Genomic DNA, 25,246 nt, shown 5'->3' on the forward strand with positions numbered 1-25,246 from the left:
GAACAGCCACCCAGCACAAGGTGCCTGCACATCTCGAGAGTCCAGGATGCACAGCAGTATCCTGGAGTTGTGAGCAATCTGGAAGGCATTCAAGTCCTTTCTTCCATTCATCCACACTCACCATCTCCTTATAATGTCAGACAATGTTACAACTGTCTTCTACATCAACAAGCAGTGGAGATTGGGATCCGCCTTGCTGTCTGTGGAAGCAGTCAGCCTCTGGAACTGGTGTATCAGCAATCAAATCACCCTATTGGCAGCCTACCTTCTGGGGAAACAAAATGTGCTTGCACATTCCCTCAGCAGACATTTTACAATCAACCAAGAGTAGGAGATCCATGATTTGGTACTGCTCAGTATTTTCACTCTATGGGAACCCCAACCAGGGATCTGTTCACCGCTTTCCAGCAAACAGAAAATGCATCATGTATTGCTCCAGAAGAGCCCTAGGATGCCACTCCTAGGGTGACACTCTGCTTCTTCCAGTTCAACTATGCCTTCCCTCCACCACCAATTCAGCCACAAGTTCTATACAAAATCCAGCATGACGGAGTGAGAGTCATCCTGATCACCCCCTTCTGGCCAGATAGTTCTTGTTTCCCAAATTCCTCTTCATGTCATCCTGACCACCAATCATCCTCCCAACAGTCTATGAGCTCCTGACCCAGTGGAATGGCAAGATCAAGCACCTTGATCTGCGCCCTTTCCACCTCAGGACTTGGTATTTGGATGGGCATTATCCTTAGAATGTTCATGCTCCACAGCCATACGAGACATCCTCTCTAAAAGTAGAAAGGATTCTACAAAAAATGTTACCTAGCTAAGTGGAAGAGCTTCTCTTCTTGGGCACACCAAAGAGGCATTCTCCCAGAGACTAAAGATATTGCTTTCATCTTGGACTATATCCTCTCTTTTTGAAGACAACAGGTTTTCCATGAGCTCCTTGCGAGTCCACTTGGCAGTGATCAGCGCATACCAACCACATCTCTTTCTCAGGGCTAGTCGGTCATCACACATCCACTGACCAATAGATTCTGAAAAGGCCTAATAAGAATCTTCCCACCCATTCAGAAGCCTATTCCCCAGTGGGACCTAAACCTTGTTTTCTCAGTACTCACAAGGGTGGTGGTGGATTTTTTGTTTGTTTGTTTTTTGAGCCTTTAATTATTTAGTCCATGTCCATCCTTTTCATGAAGGTTGCTTTCCTTGTGGCCGTCACCTTAGTGGGAAGGGTTGGCCAACTGGGAGAGATGATGGCCAATCCTCCATATGCTACATTCTATAAGAATAAGGTTTCTTTGCATCAACACCCCAAATTCACCCCTAAAGCAGCTTTGGAATTTCATCTTAAACAAAACATTCACTTACCTGTGTTCTCCCCAAAACTGCACACATCCACAGAGAAGTGAAGGCTCCACTCCCTCAGTGTTCAGCAGGCCTTGAATTTTTACCCACAGAGAACAAAACAAATCAGGAAATCCCTAAGACTGTTTGTCGCTATACCGACTGAGTCAGAGGGCACGTCATCTCCACCAAGAGAATCTCCAAATGGTCTCCGGCTGCATTCTACTCTATCAGCTTTCGAGCCTTCCCCCCACTCTCCATGAGTTCAGAACTCATTCCATCAGAGCGCAAGCAACAACTATGGCATCTCTTCAGGAGGTAACCCTCCTCGAAATCTGAAAAGCGGCCACATAGGACTCCATTCACACATTTGCAAGACATTATGTCCTGGTGCAGGACTTTTCTGCTGATGCCTCCATTAGTATGGCGGTACTCTCCTTAGCCCTACCATCTACATCCTCCTACTTAGGTATTGCTTATTAGTCACCCACACTGGAATACAACAGGGACATCACTCGAAGAAGAGGAGATTGCTTACCAGGTTCTTTGAGATGTGTGGTCCCTATCTGTATTCCATTACCCACCTTCCTTTCCTTCTGCTTCAGATCTTATCTGATTCATGGTAGAGAAGGAGCTGGAGAGGTGGTTGGTCCACCTCACCCTTTATTCCCTTGGTTGGAGGCATGAGATGAGCTAGGGCACATGCATGAACCAATGGACACTACTTTCAGATTCTTCGGCTCTGGATGCCTGGTGAGCATGCATAACCCACATTTGAATACAGATAGGAACCACACATCTCGAAGAACCTCCAGTTACAGGTAAGTAACCTCCTCTTCCAAGTATAGGAAATGCAGGAAATAAGGTTAAAATCAGTAAACTATAACTTTTTAAGGTACCCATGTAACCCACATACCTTCTGGGTGTGGTGCTCTGTCCCCTCTAGTGGCACCAAGACCACTTAGAAATTAATGAGTCTGCTACAGACTTAGCTAAGAGCCATGTGGCTCATGCAGTAGAGATTTATCATTTGGTTCCAGATTTGATCCTGCCCGCCGACAAGCAGGGCCTGCTGGTGTTACACTCACTTTAAGCAGACATAGAAAAAGTTGGCAGCTAGTGCCCTGTTACGGTTGTTTTTTAAAGAATCATGTAGAGCATAACGTGCTTAAGCATGTATATGCACGTATAGCAGTGACTCTGGAAAAGATTTGGCGATTGTGGTGGAAGCATAATTAGCTGAACACAAGCTCCCAATGTGATGCAGTGGCCAAAAGGTCGGGATGGGTTCTCCATCACTGACAATTCTCAAATCCAGATTGGATGTTTTTCTAAAAGAGATGCTCTAGGAATTAGTTTGGGGAAGTTCTATGGCCTGTGTTATACAGGAGTGTTCTAAATGGATTTATTCTCCTTCAAACAGGGTGCAGAAATGTTCAGAAATCAATCATATGAACCCTCACAATCTCGCCATGGTGTTTTCATCATGCTTATTTCAAACTAAAGGGCATACCAGCGAAGAAGTGAATGTAATTGAAGATCTAATTAAAAATTACATACAACTCTTTGATGTAAGTATCTTACATAATGGCTGTTTTTAAACATTAATTCTGAACTAGTCTAGACTGAAGAGAAAAAGCTGTGTGTTACAGAGTTGCTGTGAATCAGTCTTTTCCAAAAGAGTGCACACAACTATTCTCACTGGCATGAAGATGGCATAGTTTTTAGCGAATTCCAAGATTGTAATCTTTGAAAGTGGTATGTTTGTTCACCTGTTATGCTTCTTGTGTTGCAGCTAAGGTATGATAGTGTGTTCCCAGACTTTTGACTCAGCTAATGATGAGCACTTCAGAGCGATACTGTTTTCTTCCAAAGCTTTTTGCAGAAGCACTGAATCCAACTGAATTTATTCATTACTAGTAACTAATCTTTGTGACCCATTTATGCAGCATTCTTCATTTTTATCTGGGGTCACAGAGGAAATGTGTTGATGATATGAACAGCTCAGTGGTATGATGGATTTTATGGAACAATCCTCTCTTTAGATTTACGTTCTATAAAAATTAGTGCCTCCTGTTTGATACTGGGGAAAAATCTCTTCATCAGATAAAAAACACTAAGTGTAATCACTCCTAAGGGTATAACGACCCTACTTGATGTTCTTAGTGTTGTTAACCATCATAAAGAATCCACTAAGGATGATGAAGTGTTATGTTAGTTTCTTTCTAACTTACCAAAATATCCATTTTTAACAGATAAATGAAGATCAGGTCAAACAAATGGATACAGAGAACAGTTTTATTACCAAGTGGAAAGACACTCAAGTAAGTGGTGAAAATTAATTGATTTGGGAATGATTTTAACAAAAGAATATTTTGTTATCGTGTAGCAGATTTATATTTCTTTATGCTGATTTGCATAATGTACTATTTTGATAAGAGACAGACATAAAACAGCAAAGTGAAACAACTGTGTCTATGCAGCGTTGTTCCCATGAAATTATGATCTAACACATAATGGGACTATATCTTACCTATATATCTCACTCAGATTTCAACTTTAGATGTATTTCGTTTCATATGTTTTATAAACCGTAGGAAGTAGTGGTCGGCATAGTTAGGAAAACATTTTGAGCTCCTGTTTTTAGGATAGAATTCTCTGTATGTATTGGAGTTATAAAACAGGCTTAACAATAGATAATGGTGTGGTGTGAGCTTGGGCACCTCTGATGATCTTAGTGTTCAAACAGAACACACACAAAAGAGGGCATTCTCAATGCAGGGAGGCATCAAACCATAACGTTTATTTTTCAAAAAAATAAACCCACTTTGAATTGCTCTGTGAAGTTATTAGGAAGCTGTTGCATGCTATATTCTCTGCAAGAAGAACTGTTAAGTGAGTAGCTTCATGCTTCATTAACTAAAGCTTGCGTAGTGTTCATTTGTGGTCCCAGTTAGAGCACATGGCAGTGATTCTAAGACAGGAGCTGAACCTTGGGAAGCTGTTGATCAGGTGGGCAGCTGAATTAACCACAACAGAAGGAAACCTATTAAACTTGTGATCTATGTGGGAGATCTGAAATAAGGTTGGGGAGAAGCACTGGGAAGGTTAGGAATTTAGTAGGGCTACGAAAGTTAACATGAGGGAGAAGCATCAAACTATGATGCTCAATATTAGCGGCTGTCCTTCTCGATTACGTGTGTGGTATAACACATTGTAGATCTCAAAGTACCTTAATTCATTGGTAAAAGTAAGTTTGTTATGGGGCTCATGGAAGTCACATGTTCCACAATTTTCTGTATTTCTGCTGAGCTGTATTACTTTGTCTCCTCCCCTTCCGCCATGGATGTCAAATTTCATTGCCCTGGGGAAAGGTGCTGTCGTATGGCCCTTTGGTGGATGTCCATGTGTGAAAACTTGAATGCCTCTCTCTTGGGGGGTGGGAGGGTGGGTGGGTGAGGGTGTGTGTGAGTGTGTGTGAGAGAGAGAGAGAAAATTCTGCCTTGTTTGAAGATTGTGTTGCCACTGGCCTCATTCATGCAATGTATGCACCTGACTTTCCAGTACAAAGGGCTAAATATAATACCACCACATGCCTCCTGCTGGCAAGGGACTGAAATTTATATTAAAAAAGAAATACAGCAACATCTGATGTCTATTGCTTTTGAGTGGTGAGGCTATTGAGAGAATACTTTTGCTGGGAGGAATGAAGTCTTGATGCCTAGGATCTAGGCACATAGAAAATTGGAGGAAAGATAATTTTTCTACCTTCTAACTGTGTCATTTCCTGGAGACTAGCACCAAGAAATGCCTGCAATGAACAGTCCCTTTCATAAGATCTCATCCCCATAGGAAGTCACGGGGGAAGTTCCAATGGCTATGGTGCTATTTGTAGTTTCTCCTGGTGTCACTACTGGTACAGCCACTGAAGCTAAGCGTGTAAATGAGAGAAGTGCCTGGGGAGTGAAGATTCCACTGGTATCTCTGTGTTTGGAGCTGGTGGAAAAGGGAAATAGAAGGTGTTGGGCACAGGTGACCAATTTGGGAGCTCTGATAGCTGAGTGCATTCAGCCAAAACTACAGTTCTGGACAGAGAGGAATGCTAGGAATAGGCAGACTGTGATGTTCCATGTTTTTGTGGAAAGATCACCATGGCACTCTCCTTAGGAATTGGTTCTTGTTCTGAAGGCTATTTTCAAAAGGAAAGAGGCTAGAGACTTGCTTTCTCATTTTTAAAATTGAAGTTTAAGCTTCCTGCAATCATTTGGGGTCATTTAAAAAAATCCATTATGATATACCTAATTTTTCTACAGTAAAACCAAAGTGGGACAGACCCTCAAGGCTGATTGAGCAGTTTAGGTGTGTACTTCAGTAGTTGCCAGGAAGAAGAGTTGTGAGAAGCCTGAATTATGTTTCTGACTATTTGTTTTCACTTTGCTTGCAACAAATTCTGCTCTATTCATAATCAGACTTCATATGCGATTGTTCCACCCACTACATTTTATAGCCCCTGGCTTGAGTTTCATCAACCTATCAATAGCTGAGTTTAAATTCTTCCAACAAAAAGCACTTTCATTTCAACCTTAACACAAACAAACAAACATATTCAATCAGAAATTTCCAGCTCGCAGCTGAAGAGTGATGATTTGTGGTGTAATGTGATATTTAGACTTTTGAAAGTAGTAGCGACAATGCTTCCATTTAATTATGTATTCAACTGTCAAACTCTCTTCCTTTTTATTTATTTTAAATAATATTTGAGTCACTATTCATATTTGCATGACATTTCATAGTTTCTATGTGTGTATGTATGTGTTGAGACTCTGGGAAATAACTTACAGTAACCTATACAAAAACTAGCTGTTTTTAAAGAAAAGCACTTCTAGAATTGTCATATTCTATTTTTAAATTCAAAGACAGTATTCATTTCCACGGTTTTATATAAAAATAAGGGAAGCTACTGCCTAGAGATTATATTTACTTTAGTCTAAGGAAAAAATGATTTTTTATGCATTATGCGTTTAAATTAATCTGTCCAGATGTCTTTTTTAAAATATGTTTTTCCTTCAATTACTCCTTTTAATGTAAAAAAGAACTCGAAAAAAGTGCTAATGATGAGTAATAAAAACTGTCAAATCTTCATGAGGCCCCACCTGGAATAAAATGTCTGGCTGTTGATTTTTCTGTAGATATTGTCACATTGCTGTTTTATATTCAGTGTAACTGTAGATGTATCCTGTCTCTCAGGAAATGCATGTCATCTTTCTGCAGTACCATCTCAGAGAATTCCTAATGTACTGTACAGCTCCAACACATCTGTGATTTCATCTTTATTCTATCTAGCTCTGCTTTGAACTGTACTTTGTGCAGCATTCTTGCTTGAATGTATTTACTTATCCCAAAGAGAAACTGCTGTGGAACGTAGACTTTGTTCTCAGTTCTAAGTAAAAAAAATAAAAATCTGCTTTTCAGGAAGTAGTTATTTCAGTTTCCCCTTCCACAAATAAATGGAGAAATGTATCAACAATATCTGTGTTTTGGCAAATCTCACTCTGGAAAGAAATAGATTTCTTTTCATGGATAAGTTCTTACAGTAAATTACTCCTCCTCCTCTTCCCTCTCTTCAGAAAGTACTTTATTATGCAAGTCTGGGCAAGTAGAATTTTGAGTCATTTTATTCACTGCTTATGGGTGAAATGGATGACCACTATAAATTGTTTTATGGCTTTATCATTTAATATAGTGTCCTCGGACTATTGTAGTTTTGAATGGCTTAATGGCATATATTGTACAAAATGCGATTCTTTTCTCAGTGATTTGCAAGCAGTACAGATGATCCTAGCTTAAAGCTGTTGTTGCTGTTTTAGTTCTTCTCTCGATTTCTAGGAAAACAAAAGTGTAACATTTCATAGAACTACTTTGGCCATTTGGGGAAATAATATTTGGTATGCAGGTTTTCACTATCCAATGTAAAAAATATTAATAGAGCTGCAGTATGTAATTAAGTCACTGTCAACATTATGTACACAAAACTCTAATGTACTGAGTTTGAGTCACAAAAACAACACCATAGGTTGATTTTCTAAGTAGTAATCACTGAGTGGAAAGTCATTTCATACCAGCCAACAGACCTTAACTCAGGTAGTCATTAACAGCTTGGAAGTGCTTGCTGCAGGGATGGCTGTTTTTGTTAACTTTATAAAAATGTAAAGGAAAAAATAATTACCTTTTCAACGGTTGAGAAGATAAAGTTGAACTGCATATTGCCATGGATACAGTGTTCTTTTTACTGTACCAGTCTTGGCTGGTAGAGAGGTTCTTAAACAAAGGTGGGGCTAATAGCCCTATTCTCCAGAACAGTCAAACTCATCACCATAGAAATCTCTTTCAAAACTTTCTCCAATCTCATTTATATTTTCTAAAAATAACTATTCATAGAGGAGAAACTACTTAAAATGTAATACATGGTATATTTATTGTTCATAGTTAATGGACACTGAGCTGCTACAACTTTTTTTATTTTGGTTAAAATTATCATACAAAGTAAGGCCTGATCCTACCTGTGATGGGTCTGGCACCACAGTGCCCCTTTGTGGCAGGGGTGGATGGGATGTCAGGGCCTCGCCACTCTTAAGTTCCCACGCCTGTCCCTTTAAGGGCGTCCCAATGTGGCCCAATGGCCGGTTTCCCCGTGCTCACCCCTTGGTTGGGGTAGAGGGCCCTAACGGTCAAAGTCCTTGTGTCGCGCCCCAAGTATCAGGGCAGTGTGGCCCAATGGCCGGAGTCCATATAATTCACTCCGCATATCAGGGCAGTGTGGCCCAGCGGCCGGAGTCCATAGCTTTCCCCCCTCAGGCGGGGAAGCATATCCCAATGGCCGGAGTGGTAGGGGGACCCAGGCCTGCCCTCTCTGCCGGGTCCCGACCCAGGGTTCGCCTATTGGCGGGGTTCCCCCTCGCTCTTAGCTCGGTGGGGATCCACCCGCAACACACCGAGCATCAGTGCAGCTTTAACGCTGCTTGTCTCTAAAGTTCCCCTGGGTCACTTCCTACCCTCAACGTCGTGTTCTCCACTCTGGGGGTGGTCCTCCGGTCCATCCCCTCCTGTTGAGACCTCCGTCTGGGATGCCGGGTGTGTCCCGGCTTGGCTGGCCCCTGGATCCTGAAGCCTTGGCTGTCCCTCCTCAGGAGCTGGCCGTGTGCCTCCTCCTCTGGTGGTCAGCCCAGACTGAGCAGCTTTGCAGGCTTTTATACTTAGTCTCCAGTTGGAGCATGCCCAGCAGGGCGTCTGGGACGGCGCTTCCTCTGCCAGGAAGGAAGGGTTAACCCCTGCGGTACCAGTGTGGGGTCACTCTGCCCTGTCACACTACCATATTTATGTGGAAGTTTAACTTCAGCAGAGAAGTACACAGTCTCTAATTTTGTTTCTCACCTGCATGAAGTTGAGCATCCCCACTTGAAAATACTCTGTCCTCTCATTCTTTGTAAAACATAGACTGCAAACACTCACTAATGGCTGATTTTACATTTTGTTGCTTTATTTTGAAAGCTTGACTGTGAACATTTTTTTTTTAAAGATCAGATTAAAAAGTTCTGAAAATGTGTGTGTCCCAGGAGTTAGTTTGTGTTTGAGTTTGGAGTTGTTCTGAGCAGGAAAATCTTCTAAAATAAAGTAATGTATCCCTGCCCCTTCCTCCTTTACCAGTGCTGTCCTTACGTTTGGTTTTAGTAAGGCAGGAAATAACCTGATACCATGTTAAAATGTCAGGAGTGCTCTTATCTCAGTTTCATTTGAAGTCCCTCTGATATTGTTCCCAAGACTTTGATGGCCATATGTGGCAAATGGGTTGCCAAAATTAATCCATTTTCCCTTCTGAATTAGGATTAGTCTCTGTGGCCAAGCAGCAATTGAGTCCTGTGGAACTTCTGTATGTCAGCAACTGAAAACAGTAATTTTTGCTGGATCAGATGCTTCTAATGTATTACTGTGATGTCTCAGCTTTAAAGTGAACCTTTTTGAAACATGATGTATGTATCCCATGCATATGTAAATACTCTCATGTATTGATGCACTCCTCTGAGAGCTATTTTGTGCATGCATAGCGGACAAGGTATATAGACTTCATCCTCTCCATGGAGTGTTCTGCCTGCCTAAAGCACAGTGGCTCCAGAAACTTTCTCTAGGGTACTGTGCTTCTATCCTACCTGCTAGATATTCTAAGTGGGATTTTCAAAAGCACTCAGCACTGGCCTAACTACTTCTCACAGTCAACCTGTGGAACTCATTGCCAGAGGATGTTGTGGAAGCCAAAACTATTATAATGGGGTTCAAAAAAGAATTAGATAAATTCATGGAGTATAGGTCCTACCATCAATGGCTATAGCCAAGACTGTCAGGGATGCAACACCATGTTCTGGGTGTCCCTAGCCTGACTGCCAGAAGCTGGGAGAGGATGACAGGGGATCACTCAATGATTGCCTGTTCTGTTCATTCCCTCTGAAGCATCTGGCATTGGCCACTGCCAGAAGACAGGATAATGGGCTAGATGGACCATTGGTCTGATCCAGTAAAGTGGTTATGTTGTATTGAAATTAGTGGGTATTACCATGGACTTCAATGTGAATGCAGTTAGGCCAATACTGAGTGCTTTTAAAAAGCCCAACCTTCCTCTTTGGTATTATGAACGTGACTTGCAGCTGGCTGCCAACTGACACACTACATAAGGGCCACGGTCATCTAGTCCTTTGAAATTGTGGCTACATCTAAACTTTGGGCTGGGGCACGTGTGATTCTCATCTCATGTAGACACACATGCACTGGTTCTCCTAGAGCTAGCATGCTACAAATCGTAGTGTAGCCACGGGAGCAGCAAACAGCAGCATGGATTAGCTGCCCTCCATACGTAACCATGGGTAGAACTCTGCTTGTATACAAAAATACGGAGCCGCATCTGATCTGCATCCACAAGAATCAACTTGTATCCGACTCACGATCTGCACTCTGTCTTTTATCTGCATCCACACCACACCTGCAGCAGCAGCATCTGTGTGCATGTGTGTGTACTGTATATAGGATCTCAAAGGCAGGGGAAGCAGCTGTCTGCAGCTCATAGCCTATGAGGCTGCTTCCCTGCCTTTGACACCCTATACACCCTCTTTGTCCCCTGAACCCTCCCCCCATACAGAGAAAGGGGAGGTGATAGATCAAGCCAGGCAGCAAAATCCCTCATGCTCCTATCACCACTGTTTAAGCAGCCAAGCAATTTAGGAAAACTCTCCCAACTTCGTTGCTGTATCAGGTCAGTTGCAGAGGGAGGCTTCTGCAAAGTGAGTCAGTAGCCTATGTTTCCACAGCTATGTTACTATTTGTAGTGCATTAGCTCTGTGAGAACTCATATGTCTATGCAAGCTGGGAATCACGCTCCAAGTGTGGGTGTAGCCTGAGTGAGAATCTTATTTCAATTAAGGTCTGAGAGTCAAAACACTGCTCTTTGGAAATATAGTTGCTGTTCCATCGTAATACACATATGTAGGAGATAGAGCAGGGGGAGTAAATAATGCAGGCACTTAAAATGAAACAGAACTTCAAGGGGAGGTAAGACCTATAGAGTTTTCTCTGTGCTGCTGTCAAGGTTCCTTCCCCACTCTGGACTCTAGGGTACAGATGTGGGGACCTCCATTAAAGACCCCCCCCAGCTTATTCTTACCAGCTTAGGTTAGAAACTTCCCCACAATACAAACTTTGCCTTGTCCTTGAACTGTATGCTGCCACCACCAAGCGTTTTAAACAAAGAACCGGGAAAGAGACCACTTGGAGACGTCTCCCCCCAAAGTATCCCCCAAGCCCTACGCCCCCTTTCCTGGGGAAGGCTTGATAATAATCCTCACCAATTGGTACAGGTGAACACAGACCCAAACCCTTGGATCTTAAGAACAATGAAAAATCAATCAGGTTCTTAAAAGAAAATGTTAATTAAAGAAAAGGTTAAAGGATCACCTCTGTAAAATCAGGATGGTAAATACCTTACAGGATAATCAGATTCAAAACAGAGAATCCCTCTAGGCAAAACCTTAAGTTACAAAAAGACACACAAACAGGAATATACATTCCCTCCAGCACAGCTTATTTTACCAGCCATTAAACAAAAGAAAATCTAACGCATTTTCTAGCTAGATTACTTACTAACTTAACAGGAGTTGGAAGGCTTGCGTTTCTGATCTGTTCCCGGCAAAAGCATCACACAGACAGACCAACCCTTTTTTGTCTCTCTCCCTCCCTCCCTCCCTCCAGATTTGAAAGTATCTTGTCCCCTCATTGGTCATTTTGGGTCAGGTACCTGTGAGGTTACCTTAGCTTCTTAACCCTTTACAGGTGAAAGGGTTTTGCCTCTGGCCAGGAGGGATTTTATAGCACTGTATACAGAAAGGTGGTTACCCTTCCCTTTATATTTATGACAGCTGCTGATATAGAAAACAGTATGGAAAAGCTAACATGCCCAGATTTCATTTGCAACCCAAGAAAGGTCTCATGTCTGAAATGTCACTTGATGATGATCTTGTTTTCCATTACAGTTGGCAGTTCATTAACCACTCTTTGTGTTCTGTCTGCCAAACATTTTGCCAGCTATTTTTAATTTGCAGCACATTTCTTTTATGAACAGTTGTTTACATAAGCCCAGTAGAAATCAAATTTCAACTTCATTCTTTCTTGCAACCCTGTTTCGTAATATCTAAAAAGCAAACTTTAGCAGGAAATAAGATTTTCAGAGTCTCTGCCACTGTAATTAAGAAGCTTTCTTCAAAGTAGCTTCATAACGTTTTTCCTCACAAATACTTCCATTCGTTTTCTATTCTCAGAGGCTAAATTAACTTCAAAGTCACAATTTCTCCATTATGTCAATGTTTGTAGAAATTGAGTGATGCAATGTATTTACTTTTCAGCCTCTGTAAACTAATCAAAATATTTTTTCATAGCTTCCCTTGCTACCTCATTATTCTACTCAATATCCTATTATATACACTATGAAGCTTGAATCTGTTCGCCCTGTTCAGCCTCCTCAGGTTTTAAGCCACATATCTGCATGTAAGTGTGTGTTGTATAGCATGTTTGTGTGTCTGTGTCTCAGAATTGTGACCCAAATTATTGTACTTACCATCACTTGGATGCTAGTCTTGATATTGGATCAAATATGAAAGGTCCAGTTTTTTTCAAATTAACTATTAACCTCCCCCTTTCCCCACACACTTTTCATTCTCTTTCATATTATATCTTCCCTGAACTCCTGCTACTGTATACACAATCACTGAATTTCATTTCTCTAGTGCAACAAATTATGCCCCTTTAAATGGGTATATCACTATCTTCTTAAGAGCGTAGGCTCTGCACATAGCCTCAGTACTTAAATCACTTGATATTTTCTCTTTGGAACAATGAAACGTGTCGTCCACTATGTAGTTGGCTTTATGGTTATGAATGAACAAGCCAGATTCCAGTGGAAAATTCTCTATCTGTTCATTTAAAAAAAAAGAAGTTTGGAGTTCTTATATATTCCACTTGGTCATCATTAAATTCTGTTTTCACCTTATTTCCATAATCATCAAGTCCTTAGTAAAGGTCTGAGTTACCAAGAATGTTACAATTTGTATTTCTGGACATATGGATTAATATGTAGTCAACATAAATTCAGGTGGTTTAATCTTATAATAAAAAAAAAATCTACATATTAGCACAATTTTTCCAGACCACTGATCCATGAAACCTAGTGTCCTATTTTCAGTGTTGGCCAATATCTGATGTCTAGATGGGAGTGAAAAAAAATAGCCAACTGCCTGAAGCTGTTCATTGGGAGTGTAAATTTGGAGGGAGGGGTGGTGCGTGGAATCCTTGTTTTATTTCTGATCAAAAGCAGATGGTTTGATTACACTTAGTGTGCATAACTGCAAATGCTCTTAATGATCATAGTTGGGTTTGTTTTTTTTTAAGATCTTAATTTTATCTTAAAACTTTGAGTTTTGGAACAGTGAATTCCACAAAATGATTACACATTGCATGTAGAAATATTTCCTTTTGTTTTTCTGTACATTTACCTGCCATTATTTTCGCTGAGTGACCTTTTGTCCATTTTGTTAACATGACCACTTACTAAAGTCATCCATATTTCTAAAATATATCCCCATACAAGATAAGATAACATAAGTACCATTAAAATAGACTTTTACTTAGCACTTTACCGTTATCAGGAATTTGCAGTATTCACTATACTTTCCATTGCAAAACAACACAAGCACTTCAGTTAATGTAACTCCTGAAGGTGATAAATATCCTATTTTTATTGGTGTCCACTGTAAATAGAAATTTTTATTATAGTATTCTTTCATGAAATAATTAACAAAGCAAAAAAGTGTGTACGCGCTAGGGCGGATTGAACTTTAAATGTTGTTTTTAAACTATTTTAGTTAATGATCAATGATCAATTAATTTCTAATTAATTGTTGCCTTGTTTCATATTAAAGTTTGTCCCTCATTTCGCCCATCACCATCCCCAAATCCAAACAATTATCTTTCTCATATAAAGAGCTATATATTCTCCTTCATCCTGTGAGGGGAAGCAAATGAACGATGAACTAAGTTGAAAGGAAAAAAAGAATCACACAGAAGTGTTATAGCAGCATGTATGCTACGTCTTCTCCAAAGCCCATACAAGTTTTTCTTCAGCAGTAATTTGTGATGTAGACTACGATTTTAGTCATGGGTATTTTTAGTAAAAGTCACGGATAGGTCACTGGCAATAAACAAAAATTCATGGCCCGTGACCTGTCCAATATTTATACTATAAATCCCTGACTAAATCTTGAGGGGGGATTGCTGATGGGGGAGGGGCCGGAGAGACAGTGGCTGCTCTGGCCGCCCCAGGGAACACTGCCTGGGGCCGCCCAAGCAGCGGTCGTGCGGCTGACCCCGGAGCCAGCTGTGTGGACGGACCTGGGGACAGCCATGCTGACCACTGCAGAAGTCACGGAGGTCTTGGAAAGTCCATGTTTTCTGCGACCTCCATGACAGACACGGGGCCCTATCTATGATTGATCAGATGGAGCAGAATGGCTTCTCCTAGAGCCAGTGCCTGCTGCTTTCTGCAGCTTAGAAAATTGAAGGTTTGTCTATTGATAACTCTATTGCATTGTCCCAATTATGAAAAAAAACTATATAAATTTTAATGCATTTTAATTTTTGTAAATTATGTGTTTTGTTTTAGGTTTCCCAAGCTGGAGATTTGTTAATTGAAGTTTATGTGGAAAGAAAAGAGCCAGACTGTAGTACTATAATCCGGGTTAGTATGTAAAAGTGATATAATTTGTTGATAAACTTTTTTTATTAAGTGAAACAAATTTGTTTTCTTTATATGTAGTTTTAGCATGTCTATTGTTACATTTGTGTCTTTTCCCATCTTTATTTATTTTATTTTTTTACAGTCAAGCTGTGGCTTAATTCAGATCTGTAAGTAGTATTGCTCTTGTGCTTTCAAGGAGAAGGCTATGGCATAATTTTAAAGCAGAGACCTCCACTTTCAATTTTATGGCAGGGTACAGCAGTATTGATCCTCACAACAGCACCACTGTCCTCCTGTAGTAAATGGGAACACTAACAATTGCCTAGTGATTTCTGCAGTTTATTTAGCAGCACAAGGTCATTTAGAAGGCCTTCCTCCTGATGTCTCTTTCTGCTAGAGGCTGTCTGCCTTGCTTAGGTGCTGAGAAGCCTAACCTCACCGCTCACTGTAATTGAGATTTCCAGCCTGGGGTCTAATAGCACTCCTGAAAATTACTGGCCTCTAAGCAATACTGCTCTAATGTTCAAATGTAAAAGAGAACATTAAATTTCTGCAATAATGAAGGGTGGATATGATTAGAAAAGCAATTTTAGTAAGATACCTATTAACCTTGTTAGAGTTGTCTAGTTCCATTTCATTATCATTTTATGCTGCATGGGACATATCAACCAAAAAACCCTGGATTATAATTACTTTTTTTTTTTTTAAGACCAAAAAATTCTGTATCATTGACTGGGATGGGAGACAGGTGGGGAGGGAGAACTGTACCAAAAAAAAATAGTGTTTCTATAGTAATTGTTACATTTCAGATCACAGCATGTTCATCCTTTCTGTTTCACATGGAACTGAGCTGTAGTGCTTTAATTTTGGGGGAGGAAGGGGTGAAGCTAACAGGAAAGGTTTGACGTTCCAGTTTTTAACTGGATAACTTCCAATCTGATGCAACAAAGTTGATGAAAATGTACTGGCCAGCAATTTGAGAAATAATTGTTGGATTCACAAACTTGGAATTTCTGTGATTGTGCTTAAGAAGAAAAAGTTGAACTGTTTTTCTATCACAAAAGTATAAACTGTCTGCACAAGTCAGAAGCCTTTAGTACTTCCGAAACTATTTATTAAATTCTAAAGAGCACAATCTGTATCACAGGTATCGCCTTTGACAGAGGCAGAAGAATTAACTAATGATGTATTAGGAATAAAAAACATCACTCCCAACAAGGATGAGATCTGGGCTGCTTTTGAAGTGATTGAAAATGGAGAGCTAGGTTTGTGACTTTTTTTCAAAAATATTTGTGTTTTCTCTTACCACATTATTACTGGTTTCTTTTGGAAAGTTAACCAAATCAAAACTTCATAGCTTTCCTTCGAGTGATGGTCCCTGCATGTATTCCATACATGGGTGCGCATGTGCTCCAGGCACCTCAGTCTGAAAGTTTTCCTTAGCAGTGTCCCCTTGTCCTCAGAGATGAGGGTATAATACTTCAGGAAAGTCAATGCCTCTCCAGTTCCATGTTACTGCCGTATGGCCTTAGTCAGAACCACTGTTCCTTCACGCTCTTAGCTTTTGCTATGACAGTGGCTTCTGTCCATTTGTGTATAGTTATAGATGTAGATAGTAGTTCCTTTTACACATCGCTGAAACTATTTGTAAACATGGCCAAGCCCTCTGCTCCCAATGAATCTCCAAATAGGTCTCCAGGTGCATCTGCAAATGCTACACACAATCCAATGTGGCACCCACCTGATGGAGTCACAGTGCACTCTATAAGAGCACAAGCAGCCACATCAGCCTGCCTCGCAGATGTTCCATGTCAAGACATCTGTTGTGCAGCCTGGTGCTCTGTCTCCACATTCACATCGACCAAACTATTGCTGCAGATTCCGCTGTAGGACACGCCATACTGGAGATTGCACTTCCTTTCACATCCCCAGACCTACCTCCTTGCTGATCACTACTCACTGGTCACCCACATATGGAATACATATAGGGACCATCACTCGAAGAAGAAGAGGAGGTTTACTTAGCTGTAACTGGAGGTTCTATGAGATGTATGCTCCCTATTTGTAGTCCAATACCCACCCTTCATCCCCTCTGCTGTGGACTGGACTACTCAGTGGTAAGAAGGACACTGGAGAGGCGTTGACCTGTATGACCTAGTTTTTGCACTCGGCTGTGAGCACAAGAGGAAGCACGATGCACGTGTGGGTCAATGGACACTGCTAAGGAAAACTTCTGGAATCAGGAGCATGGCACAAATATGCATCCATGTGTGGAATAAAAATAAGGACCACACATCTCAAAGAACCTCCAGTTCCAGGTAAGTAAACCTCCTCTTCTAATAGAAACCTAAAACAAAAAGTCAAAAGAAAAAGCCTATAAATATAATAAGGCCCATTCTTTGGGCATGAGAATTTCAAAATGTTCCTTTCTTCCAGTTTGCTTCATTAAAAGCTGATTTAATAAGTTGGCTTGAATGCTCATAAATATGTGGTTGAAAAATGTTGTTGGTTCTTGGTAAACTTATGGCCCATAGTTCCAGAAAAAAATAACAATAGACTCCTATAATAATGTTTCAAACACAAAATGTACTCGGAATGGAAGATCAGCATTTGGTTCATAAGTAATACTGACTTTTTGGGAGAAGATGCTCGAAGAAAGTGTGCAGTTCTTTAGAGAGAATGCACTCTTATTAATTTATTTCAGTCAATTTACTTTTAAAAAGCTAGAAAAAAACACAAGCAAAGGTGGTATCATTTTACATTTATCACACTGAGCTGTAAGATACATAATGAGGTCTTGGAACACTGCTGTAAACATCACTGTAAAGCTGACAACACCAAAGACCAAAAGGTCACGATATAGTTCATAAGTTATAAGGAGAAATAAAAAAAGTGCTGTAAGTACTGAATCTTTTCTACTAATCCAACACTTGGAGTGCAGTTTTAATGCTGGAATTCATGGTTAAAGAGACAGAGGTTATTAAAATGAAGGTACATTCTGTTATAAATTTAAACATAGTAAGAGAAGGACGGCAGCTATGCCATCACTGACATAATATTGCTAATATTTTGTATCTTGTCACCCACTAATTAACCACAGGGGCCATTTTGAAAGATATACATAGCTTTAGGGAAAAAGCATGTATAGTGTGTATATAGTAAGGTTTATTGAGATTTCACATTACATTTGCCTTTGTGTGGTATAGAATAATGTGGTACATATATAGTCGGGTATTCTTCCTTGCACAGCGTGAAGTAATTTGTTTCTCTAACATGGGTCATTCTTTATTAAATTTAAAAACAATAAATTAAATCAGAGGAAAGTTGTGAAAACCGGGACTGTCAAATTCCCTGGATTGCCATGGATAATCCCAAAATACCTGATCTGGAACATAATTTTGAAAATCCCTTAACCAGTGGTTCTCAGTGGTTCTCAATCAGGGGTCCGAGGCCCCCTGCGGGGCCGCGATCAGGTTTCAGGGGGGCCAGCATTAGACTCATTGGGACTCAGGACAGGAAGCTCTGCCACATGGGGTTGAAACCCAGGCCCTGAGCCCCGCCACCTGAGACTGAAGCCGAAGCCTGAGCAATGTAGCTTTGCTGGGGCTCCTGGGGCTCCTGTGGCATGAGGCCTTGCTTGCTCCCCGCTAATGCCAGCCCTGGCTTTTATATGCAGAAAACCCGTTATTGTGACACAGGTGGGCCGTGAGTTTTTATAGCATGCGACAGGGCTCGGAAAGAAAAAGGTTGAGAACTCCTGCCTTAAAGAATTACCAGTCTTGCTGCCATACTTAGTGCTGGCCTAGCAGTATCAGCAGACAGGATAGGACTGAATCACCACTTTTAGTGTCCAAACTCTCCTGAACATCTTAGAAGGCATGAGCATTGGTTGGCTCCAAAGTGGTTGTGATGGCATCAAAGACTCTTACCTGTAATGCAGCCAGAGGGATCACAAAACTTGGGGCATTTTATTGACTTACCTATTTTGACGGACTGTAATGACGAATACAAACAGATTATTTATTATTTAGATAGTACCTGAAATGTACTCATTTGCCGAAGTACTGAAATGAAGTGCTTTGGCAAATGAGGATTTAAGGGGATATGAAAGAAGTGGGTGGGGGTAGTGGAAAGAGAGAAAAGCAAAGACGCTGGTAAGCTAGGTTGTAAAGTATTTTGGATGCAATGAGAAGAATAGCGTTGGCCTGAAAGGTTGACTGAACTAGTGACATTGGAGGAGGTGTAAAACCAGGTTTAGGGGGAGACCCTACAAGCCCTGTGTATGATAGGGGTCTGATAGAAGCCAATAAAAGCCGGATATTCAGAAAGTTCAGGGAGCTAACAATAAATAGGGGGCAAAATAACTAAACACAGAAGACCTGCTTCAGTGTCTCGGTGCAGTCAGCAGAAGCCTGTATGTTTCTATTATTTGAAAGTCTGCCTGAGGGACCTACTGGTACAAGCAGCCTGTAATCCCTACTCCTCAGAATTGAGGGGGGACCTGCGCGACACAGGAAGTGGGTAAATTGTTGGAGGTGGGGGATGAGATTAGTAAACCCAGGAGAGGCACTTGCTCAGCGGAGATTCTGTGGAGTCCTGGCTAAATTTAAAAGCAGCTCTTCCCAAGGTTGAAACTAAAAACAAAGACGAATGGAGAAAAGTTATCATGTAAGAATACTGCCCCTTGTATAGTAAATACAAAAATTGTTTTTTTAAAGATGAGCAAAGAGAGAAGGAAAGGGAAAGGAGATCAGAAGGGAAGTGTCACATTTCTTTTGGCTTTAATATAATTTCAGATTAAAGAAAATTAAGGTGCCCAGAAAATTAATTTGAGACTTTTCCATTGAGACTTGAAAACAAGGGCAACTTTATATTCATTTATGTGCTACAGAGTACTGCAGTCTTCAGAAGAGGCAAATTTGATATATTGACCATGCAAACTAACATAAAATTGTATGGCATGTGCCAGGAGATACCAGAGAAGTAATGCCAAAATACCGTGATTCTAGATAGGTGCAGACATAAACATCCAATCCAAACTAAACATAAGAACATGTACTGAAAAAATAACAATGGGTGTAGAGGGGTGCTTCAGATCAAGGTTGGATGCCTTTCTCACAGATATACTTTAGCTAAACACAAGTCATTTGGCTGAATACAGTGGTAACTGGGTGAAATGTAAAAGCCTATGAGATATAGGAGGTCATATCTAATTATCGCTTCTGGCCTTAAACTCATGAAAGCTAGTCTGCCACAAATTTAACTATGGCCTACTCCTGATATAGGACTAGGTGGGTATTCAGTGCCTCTCAGGATCAATCCTTGTTTTAGGAGTTCACAACACAGCTCCAGATAAGGCCTGACCCAACTTCCATTAAAATTAATGGATAGATTCCCATTGACTCCCATAATGACCTCAAAGGCTCAGATCTCATGATCTTTACTTCTCTAATTCTTTGCCTGAAATATATATAAAAATTAATTGGGCTAATATATATAATACTATAGCTAAGACACGCTTTACTCCTGGATCCAAACTGGGGAGATAAAAGCCACCAAATATATTTTGTCTCCTTCAAGTTGCCATTGTTCATGTTATTATTTAATAAATTTGTCTGACATGCTGTGGACTATGCAGTCCCTGTCCCAATGAGCTTCGTCTAAAAGACACAAATAAGAGAAGAGACTGGAGATAAGATTTGTTTGTTTTGCTTCAAATCATGCTGATGACCACACTGATCTCAGACACATCAGTACAGAAGATAAACTGTTTTTAACATGTATCATTGTACTTGTCTATTGGCACCTGTCCAGGACATTGGGAGATTCAGTTCATTACAGTCTACTCTGCAGTCTCTGGGGAGCTGCACTTTTTTGTGTATTGTCACACAATTTCTTGGGCACCATGCTGGAAATGAACCCTCACAAGCCAAGAAAATTAACATCTTGTATTATCTGAAATGTAATTTCCTTCTCATAATTGCTATTTCAGGCTAAAATAACTTGTTCTGGATGTTTACCAGCAAATGCATAATGACCTTAGTAACAGGGTAATTGGAAGTATATGTTGATCATTTGATGTTAGAAATAGTGAAATTACAATATTAAAAACCAACTAAATTATTTATTTACAGATAGAACAGTTGAAATAATTGGTAAAATTATCTGGCCCTTTGCAGAGAACTCGTAGTACCATATGCTATTATCAAATAGGATATATGTTATTTTTTAGTAATATTTGTGAGATGGGTAGCTTGTAAAGGAGGTATGTTGTCAACAAAATAGCTAATGCATTTTAGCATGATGATTTATGTACCATATAATACATTATGTCAGAAGGTCTTAAATGTAGCTATAAATAAAAGAGTAGGTGTTTACTTCGGGAGCATTTATATTCTAGGAAAATGTGGTGATGTGCCAGGTTCATCCCGCCTTTTGTTTTTGTTTTTATTTTTTAAGTTTTGCTTTAGGGTGGATTTTAACTCTTCTACAAATGCAATTAGTTGGTTTAATGTTATTACATTTAAAGCACCACCCCACTTTTAAATCTCTTCCTTTTTAGCGAGGAAAGTGGAGTTACTTCAATAAAAATTCCTGTATAGGCACAGTTTTAAAGGGGCTATTGAATTACTGACCATAGAAGACTATTGCTAATCGCCCTATAATCATAGTTTCTGAACAATTACAAAAAATATTAATAACTGGGTTAATATGCCTGTAAGTAAGTCCTTTCTTATGCAGAGCTAAATTATGCTTCCCACGGCACTGTGCTAGTGAATAAAGGAGATGCCATCATACCTGTCTCCCAGGGCACCATTGTGCAAGAAAAAAGGTTCTACTAGTGCAGTTTGCAGTCCTGACCAACCCCAAGGGGGTTACTGCAATGATGTGTCCATATGCATGTCTGGCTGCCTGTGCTTGCATAGAACACTACTGTTCTTTTTTTCAAAGGAGTAGCAAGACCTTCTAGGTGCCATGCTTCTCGCCTCTGCCTCCTAGACGGCGAGGCTTTTGGAGATACAGGGCTGGACTTTCTGGCCCCAATTGTGCGTGCTGCTGAGCACCTGAGTTTCAAAAGAGTTCAGTGCTCAATGTGCGCCCAACCAATTCTTCTGAAAATCTGACCGCTTTTTTTGGTGCCTTAATGGGAGCTGAGCACTTTTTTGAAAATCTGGTTTCAGTTGCGGGCACTGAGCTCTTCAAAATTCTGGCCTTAATGACTCCTGAACAGGTTGTTTAAAGGGTGCCATGTTGTTCTATCCCAGCACAGCTCAGCCTACTTGAGCCTACATTCCACTGAGTCACATTATATTTATTTGTTTAAACTGTCGTGACCATGCAAACGGAAAGCTTGCTCTAATTAGTTTATATAAAGTAGGGTAACATACGTTCAGATTAATATTACATTTAAGATGTGTTACTGGGGGAAATGAACAAATGTTTATGATCATACATTTCTCAGTGCTTCTCAATGTAAAAATATTTTCCAAAAGATTCCTAAGCCTTCTAGGCATTTTATTAAAAAATTACCTAGATTGTTTAGACACCCATGATCATGTAAACCTATCCATGCTATGGGCCGGATTTCCTGTTTTGATAAGCCAGCACTGCATAACTGTTCTGCAAACGAAACAGAGTGGGGCCAAGAATTTGGCACAAAAACTGTTTGGGTCCTTTTTAATGGGTAATTTAATTTATGACAATAAATTACTGCAGATTGTGATGATGGGAAAGAGGGAATTATTTGCCATAACTGAAATTTTATATTTATGGTTTAGATTGCAAACTTTTGGGGGCAGGGAATGTCACTTTCTACAGTGCCTCGCACAATGGGGCCCAACTTGGCTAGCATCGTAGGTGCTGCCATAATATAAATGTTAAATTATGTTTAAATCTAACTTTTGCATAAGATAGTATGTAGTACAGTCACGTATTTTATGTCCTTCCAGAAGCGACCATTAAGAGTTAAATATAATGAGTTCTTTTAAACACTTTGCTGATGTTCAACTAGGTAGGCATTGCTTGAAATTGAAATTTATTTGGAACATAGCAGCAAAAGTGTTGGGGTAGAGGATCAACAGTTAAATGCTTAATTCTAGCATTCACTTGAATAACAGAAGAGGTAAGGTTCCATGTTTTAAAGAGATCCACATTAATACCTAGACTTATATAACCTACTAGGATCTGTGGTTTTGTTTTTGTTGTTCCTTGTCTGTTATGTTTTCTTTTTTATACACTTTTGACATTTTTCAGAGCGCCCTCTACACTACACAGAGAACGTGTTGGAACAAGTTCTTCATTGGAGTTCATTACCTGAGCCTGGCTCTGCGTATCTTGTAATAAAGAAGTTTCTAACAACAGATACAGTAAAACTCTACAATGGTACGTACAATTATCTTTTGAAAAATTTGAAGTTTTGTGTTAAAGTACTACCGTGGCGTAAACTTGCTAACTGTTTCAGTGATCATTCTGTGTGTGCAAAGTAACATTGAAATATCTGAGAGAGTCTCAGGTACTACACAATATAAAAATGAGAACTCTACCAACAGTTCCACTGAATTTCTCTAAACAAGTGGGTTTATGGGTGTTCTTGTTTTCCCCAAGTTATAAAATCCACTGTTTGAGTATATGAAAACATCCAAGGAAAACTCTGTGGCAGCAGTTCAGAAACTGTGGTCTGTATACCACTGTTGGCTCACAGAGCTCTGCTAGTTAGTTCATGTGTTGCTTGCTGATAATTGTAGTGCAGTTAAGGTCTATCCAGATTTTTCACAGCCTAGTCAAGGTCTAACTAGATTTTTCTACTGGTATTTTTGACCAATAAAAACAACATAGCGCCTCTCTACCTTGGGTAGTGTACTTTTGGTGTAAAATCATTGACTATGTATCCTGATTACACCAAAATGGAGCAAACATAGGACAACAGAACCAAACTGCAAAAGGGAGTCACAGGTAGCAAGAGAAAATCAGGTGTGACATCCAGGGAGTAAACATAGACCAGATGTAAAATGAGGAGATGTGATCTAGCATTTGCAGCCACAACCATCTCATGTGTCAAGTTATGTTTTTACTATAGTTGTTTCAGGGAAAATGGGGGATTGGAAGGTGGATTCATGAGAGGAGTCTCTATGTTGCATGTTTTACAATTAAATAAAAGATTGAAAACCAGTACGTTATCGATTCAAGTTGTATGAGAGTAGTGTTTGTGGCAATCAAACCGAGTGCGGATTTTTTTCTGATAGACTTGATGAAATATTAAAACTACCTATGAACATATCCATGTAAATATTCTTTTTTTTCCTGTCACTTCCAGTTACACAAATATGTTAATCTTTCATCTGTCTGTCTCAATGGTGGAGATTCCTTCCAAAAAGAATCAAGGATGACAAGAAAAGGTCATATGCATATTGTCCTGAAGGTGGCAAACTTTTCTTGTCCTCCTTGGTTCCTCTTTGGAAGGAGGCTCCACCACTAAGAACACATTGTCCACTACTTTAGCTAGTTTTATTCTTCAGTTCCACCATCCATGAGAGTAGTAATTTATATAGGAGCGGTGAATGGAGAAGTAGTAGTTAGCTGGGCCTAGCCTGTTGAGAGTTTAGAATATCAAGACAAAGACCTTTATCCCCAGTTGGTGTTTCACTGGTGTAGCCAGTGAAGTGAATGAAGCATGAGGAGAAGGTGCTTTCATCTGCCTTTGTTGGTCATCAGGTGAACCACTGTGTTCTTTATCAAATGGAGTTTCTTCAGTGTCTGAGGGTTCATTTCCAAATATAGGTCATTGCAATATTTTAACCTGGAGGTCTGCAATTTGCACTTACTTCAGAAGAACTATTCTTACTTTTTATTTATTTTGACACCTTTTTTTGTGTACTGCTGTAACACCAACAAACCCTAGTCGTCGGTGGGCAGGATCGAACCTGGGACTTCTGGAGCTAAATGCATGAGCCTTTACTGCATAAGCAAAAAGCCCTGTGGTTGTTAGCTAAGGTTGTAGCAGACTCATTAATCTCTAACTGGTCTCGGTGCCACTACATGGGACAGAGCACTGCACCCAGGAGGTGTGTGGGTTACGTGACTCCTCTTTGCTCGTCTCTGTATACTCAGTTGGAATGGATCTCCATTATCTGATAGGGTAGTTTGCCTCAGAGCTATGCATTTTGACTTGGGCCAGATACATTGGTTTTGTGGCTACAATGCTCATTGGTTCAGGTCTTCATTTCATTTTAATGCTGCATATTGATTTAATGTTTAGATGCTTACAGGCAAGCACCTTATAAATTAATTGGGGCTATCCAAAGTAGTTTAGATGTTAAAGTAATAGAAGTGTATTTAAGAAACAGATTTGGTAAATGCTTTTGCTTGAGTTGGATTCAGAATATTTCTGCAATGGTGCTGATTGTAGTCTTAATCATGGCAATATTATCACAGCTAAATAATCTCTTGCATTACTGCTGGATCTGTTCTTCAATTTAGGATTGCCATTTTAAGAAGCTTTTCCATGGTGAATACATTTTAGTGACTAAAGCCCTGAAGTTTTTTTCTTTTCTTTTTTTTTCTCTCCTTAATTGTCTT

At 40.1% G+C, this 25,246-nt stretch overlaps 1 protein-coding gene across 1 annotated transcript in view; it reads left to right on the forward strand.

The window, feature by feature from the left end:
• ARAP2 (ArfGAP with RhoGAP domain, ankyrin repeat and PH domain 2) overlaps positions 1-25,246 on the forward strand; it is a 192,831-nt gene that overhangs the window by 134,852 nt on the left and 32,733 nt on the right. Inside the window, exons 23-27 of the mRNA XM_077815769.1 lie at positions 2,768-2,915; positions 3,600-3,668; positions 14,597-14,671; positions 15,819-15,936; positions 22,925-23,053. Of these exons, the coding sequence (XP_077671895.1) occupies positions 2,768-2,915; positions 3,600-3,668; positions 14,597-14,671; positions 15,819-15,936; positions 22,925-23,053 (539 nt within the window). The remainder of the gene's footprint in view (positions 1-2,767; positions 2,916-3,599; positions 3,669-14,596; positions 14,672-15,818; positions 15,937-22,924; positions 23,054-25,246) is intronic.

Source organism: Eretmochelys imbricata, chromosome 4, assembly GCF_965152235.1.
Source record: "Eretmochelys imbricata isolate rEreImb1 chromosome 4, rEreImb1.hap1, whole genome shotgun sequence".
In the NCBI taxonomy this organism is placed as follows: Eukaryota; Metazoa; Chordata; order Testudines; family Cheloniidae; genus Eretmochelys; species Eretmochelys imbricata.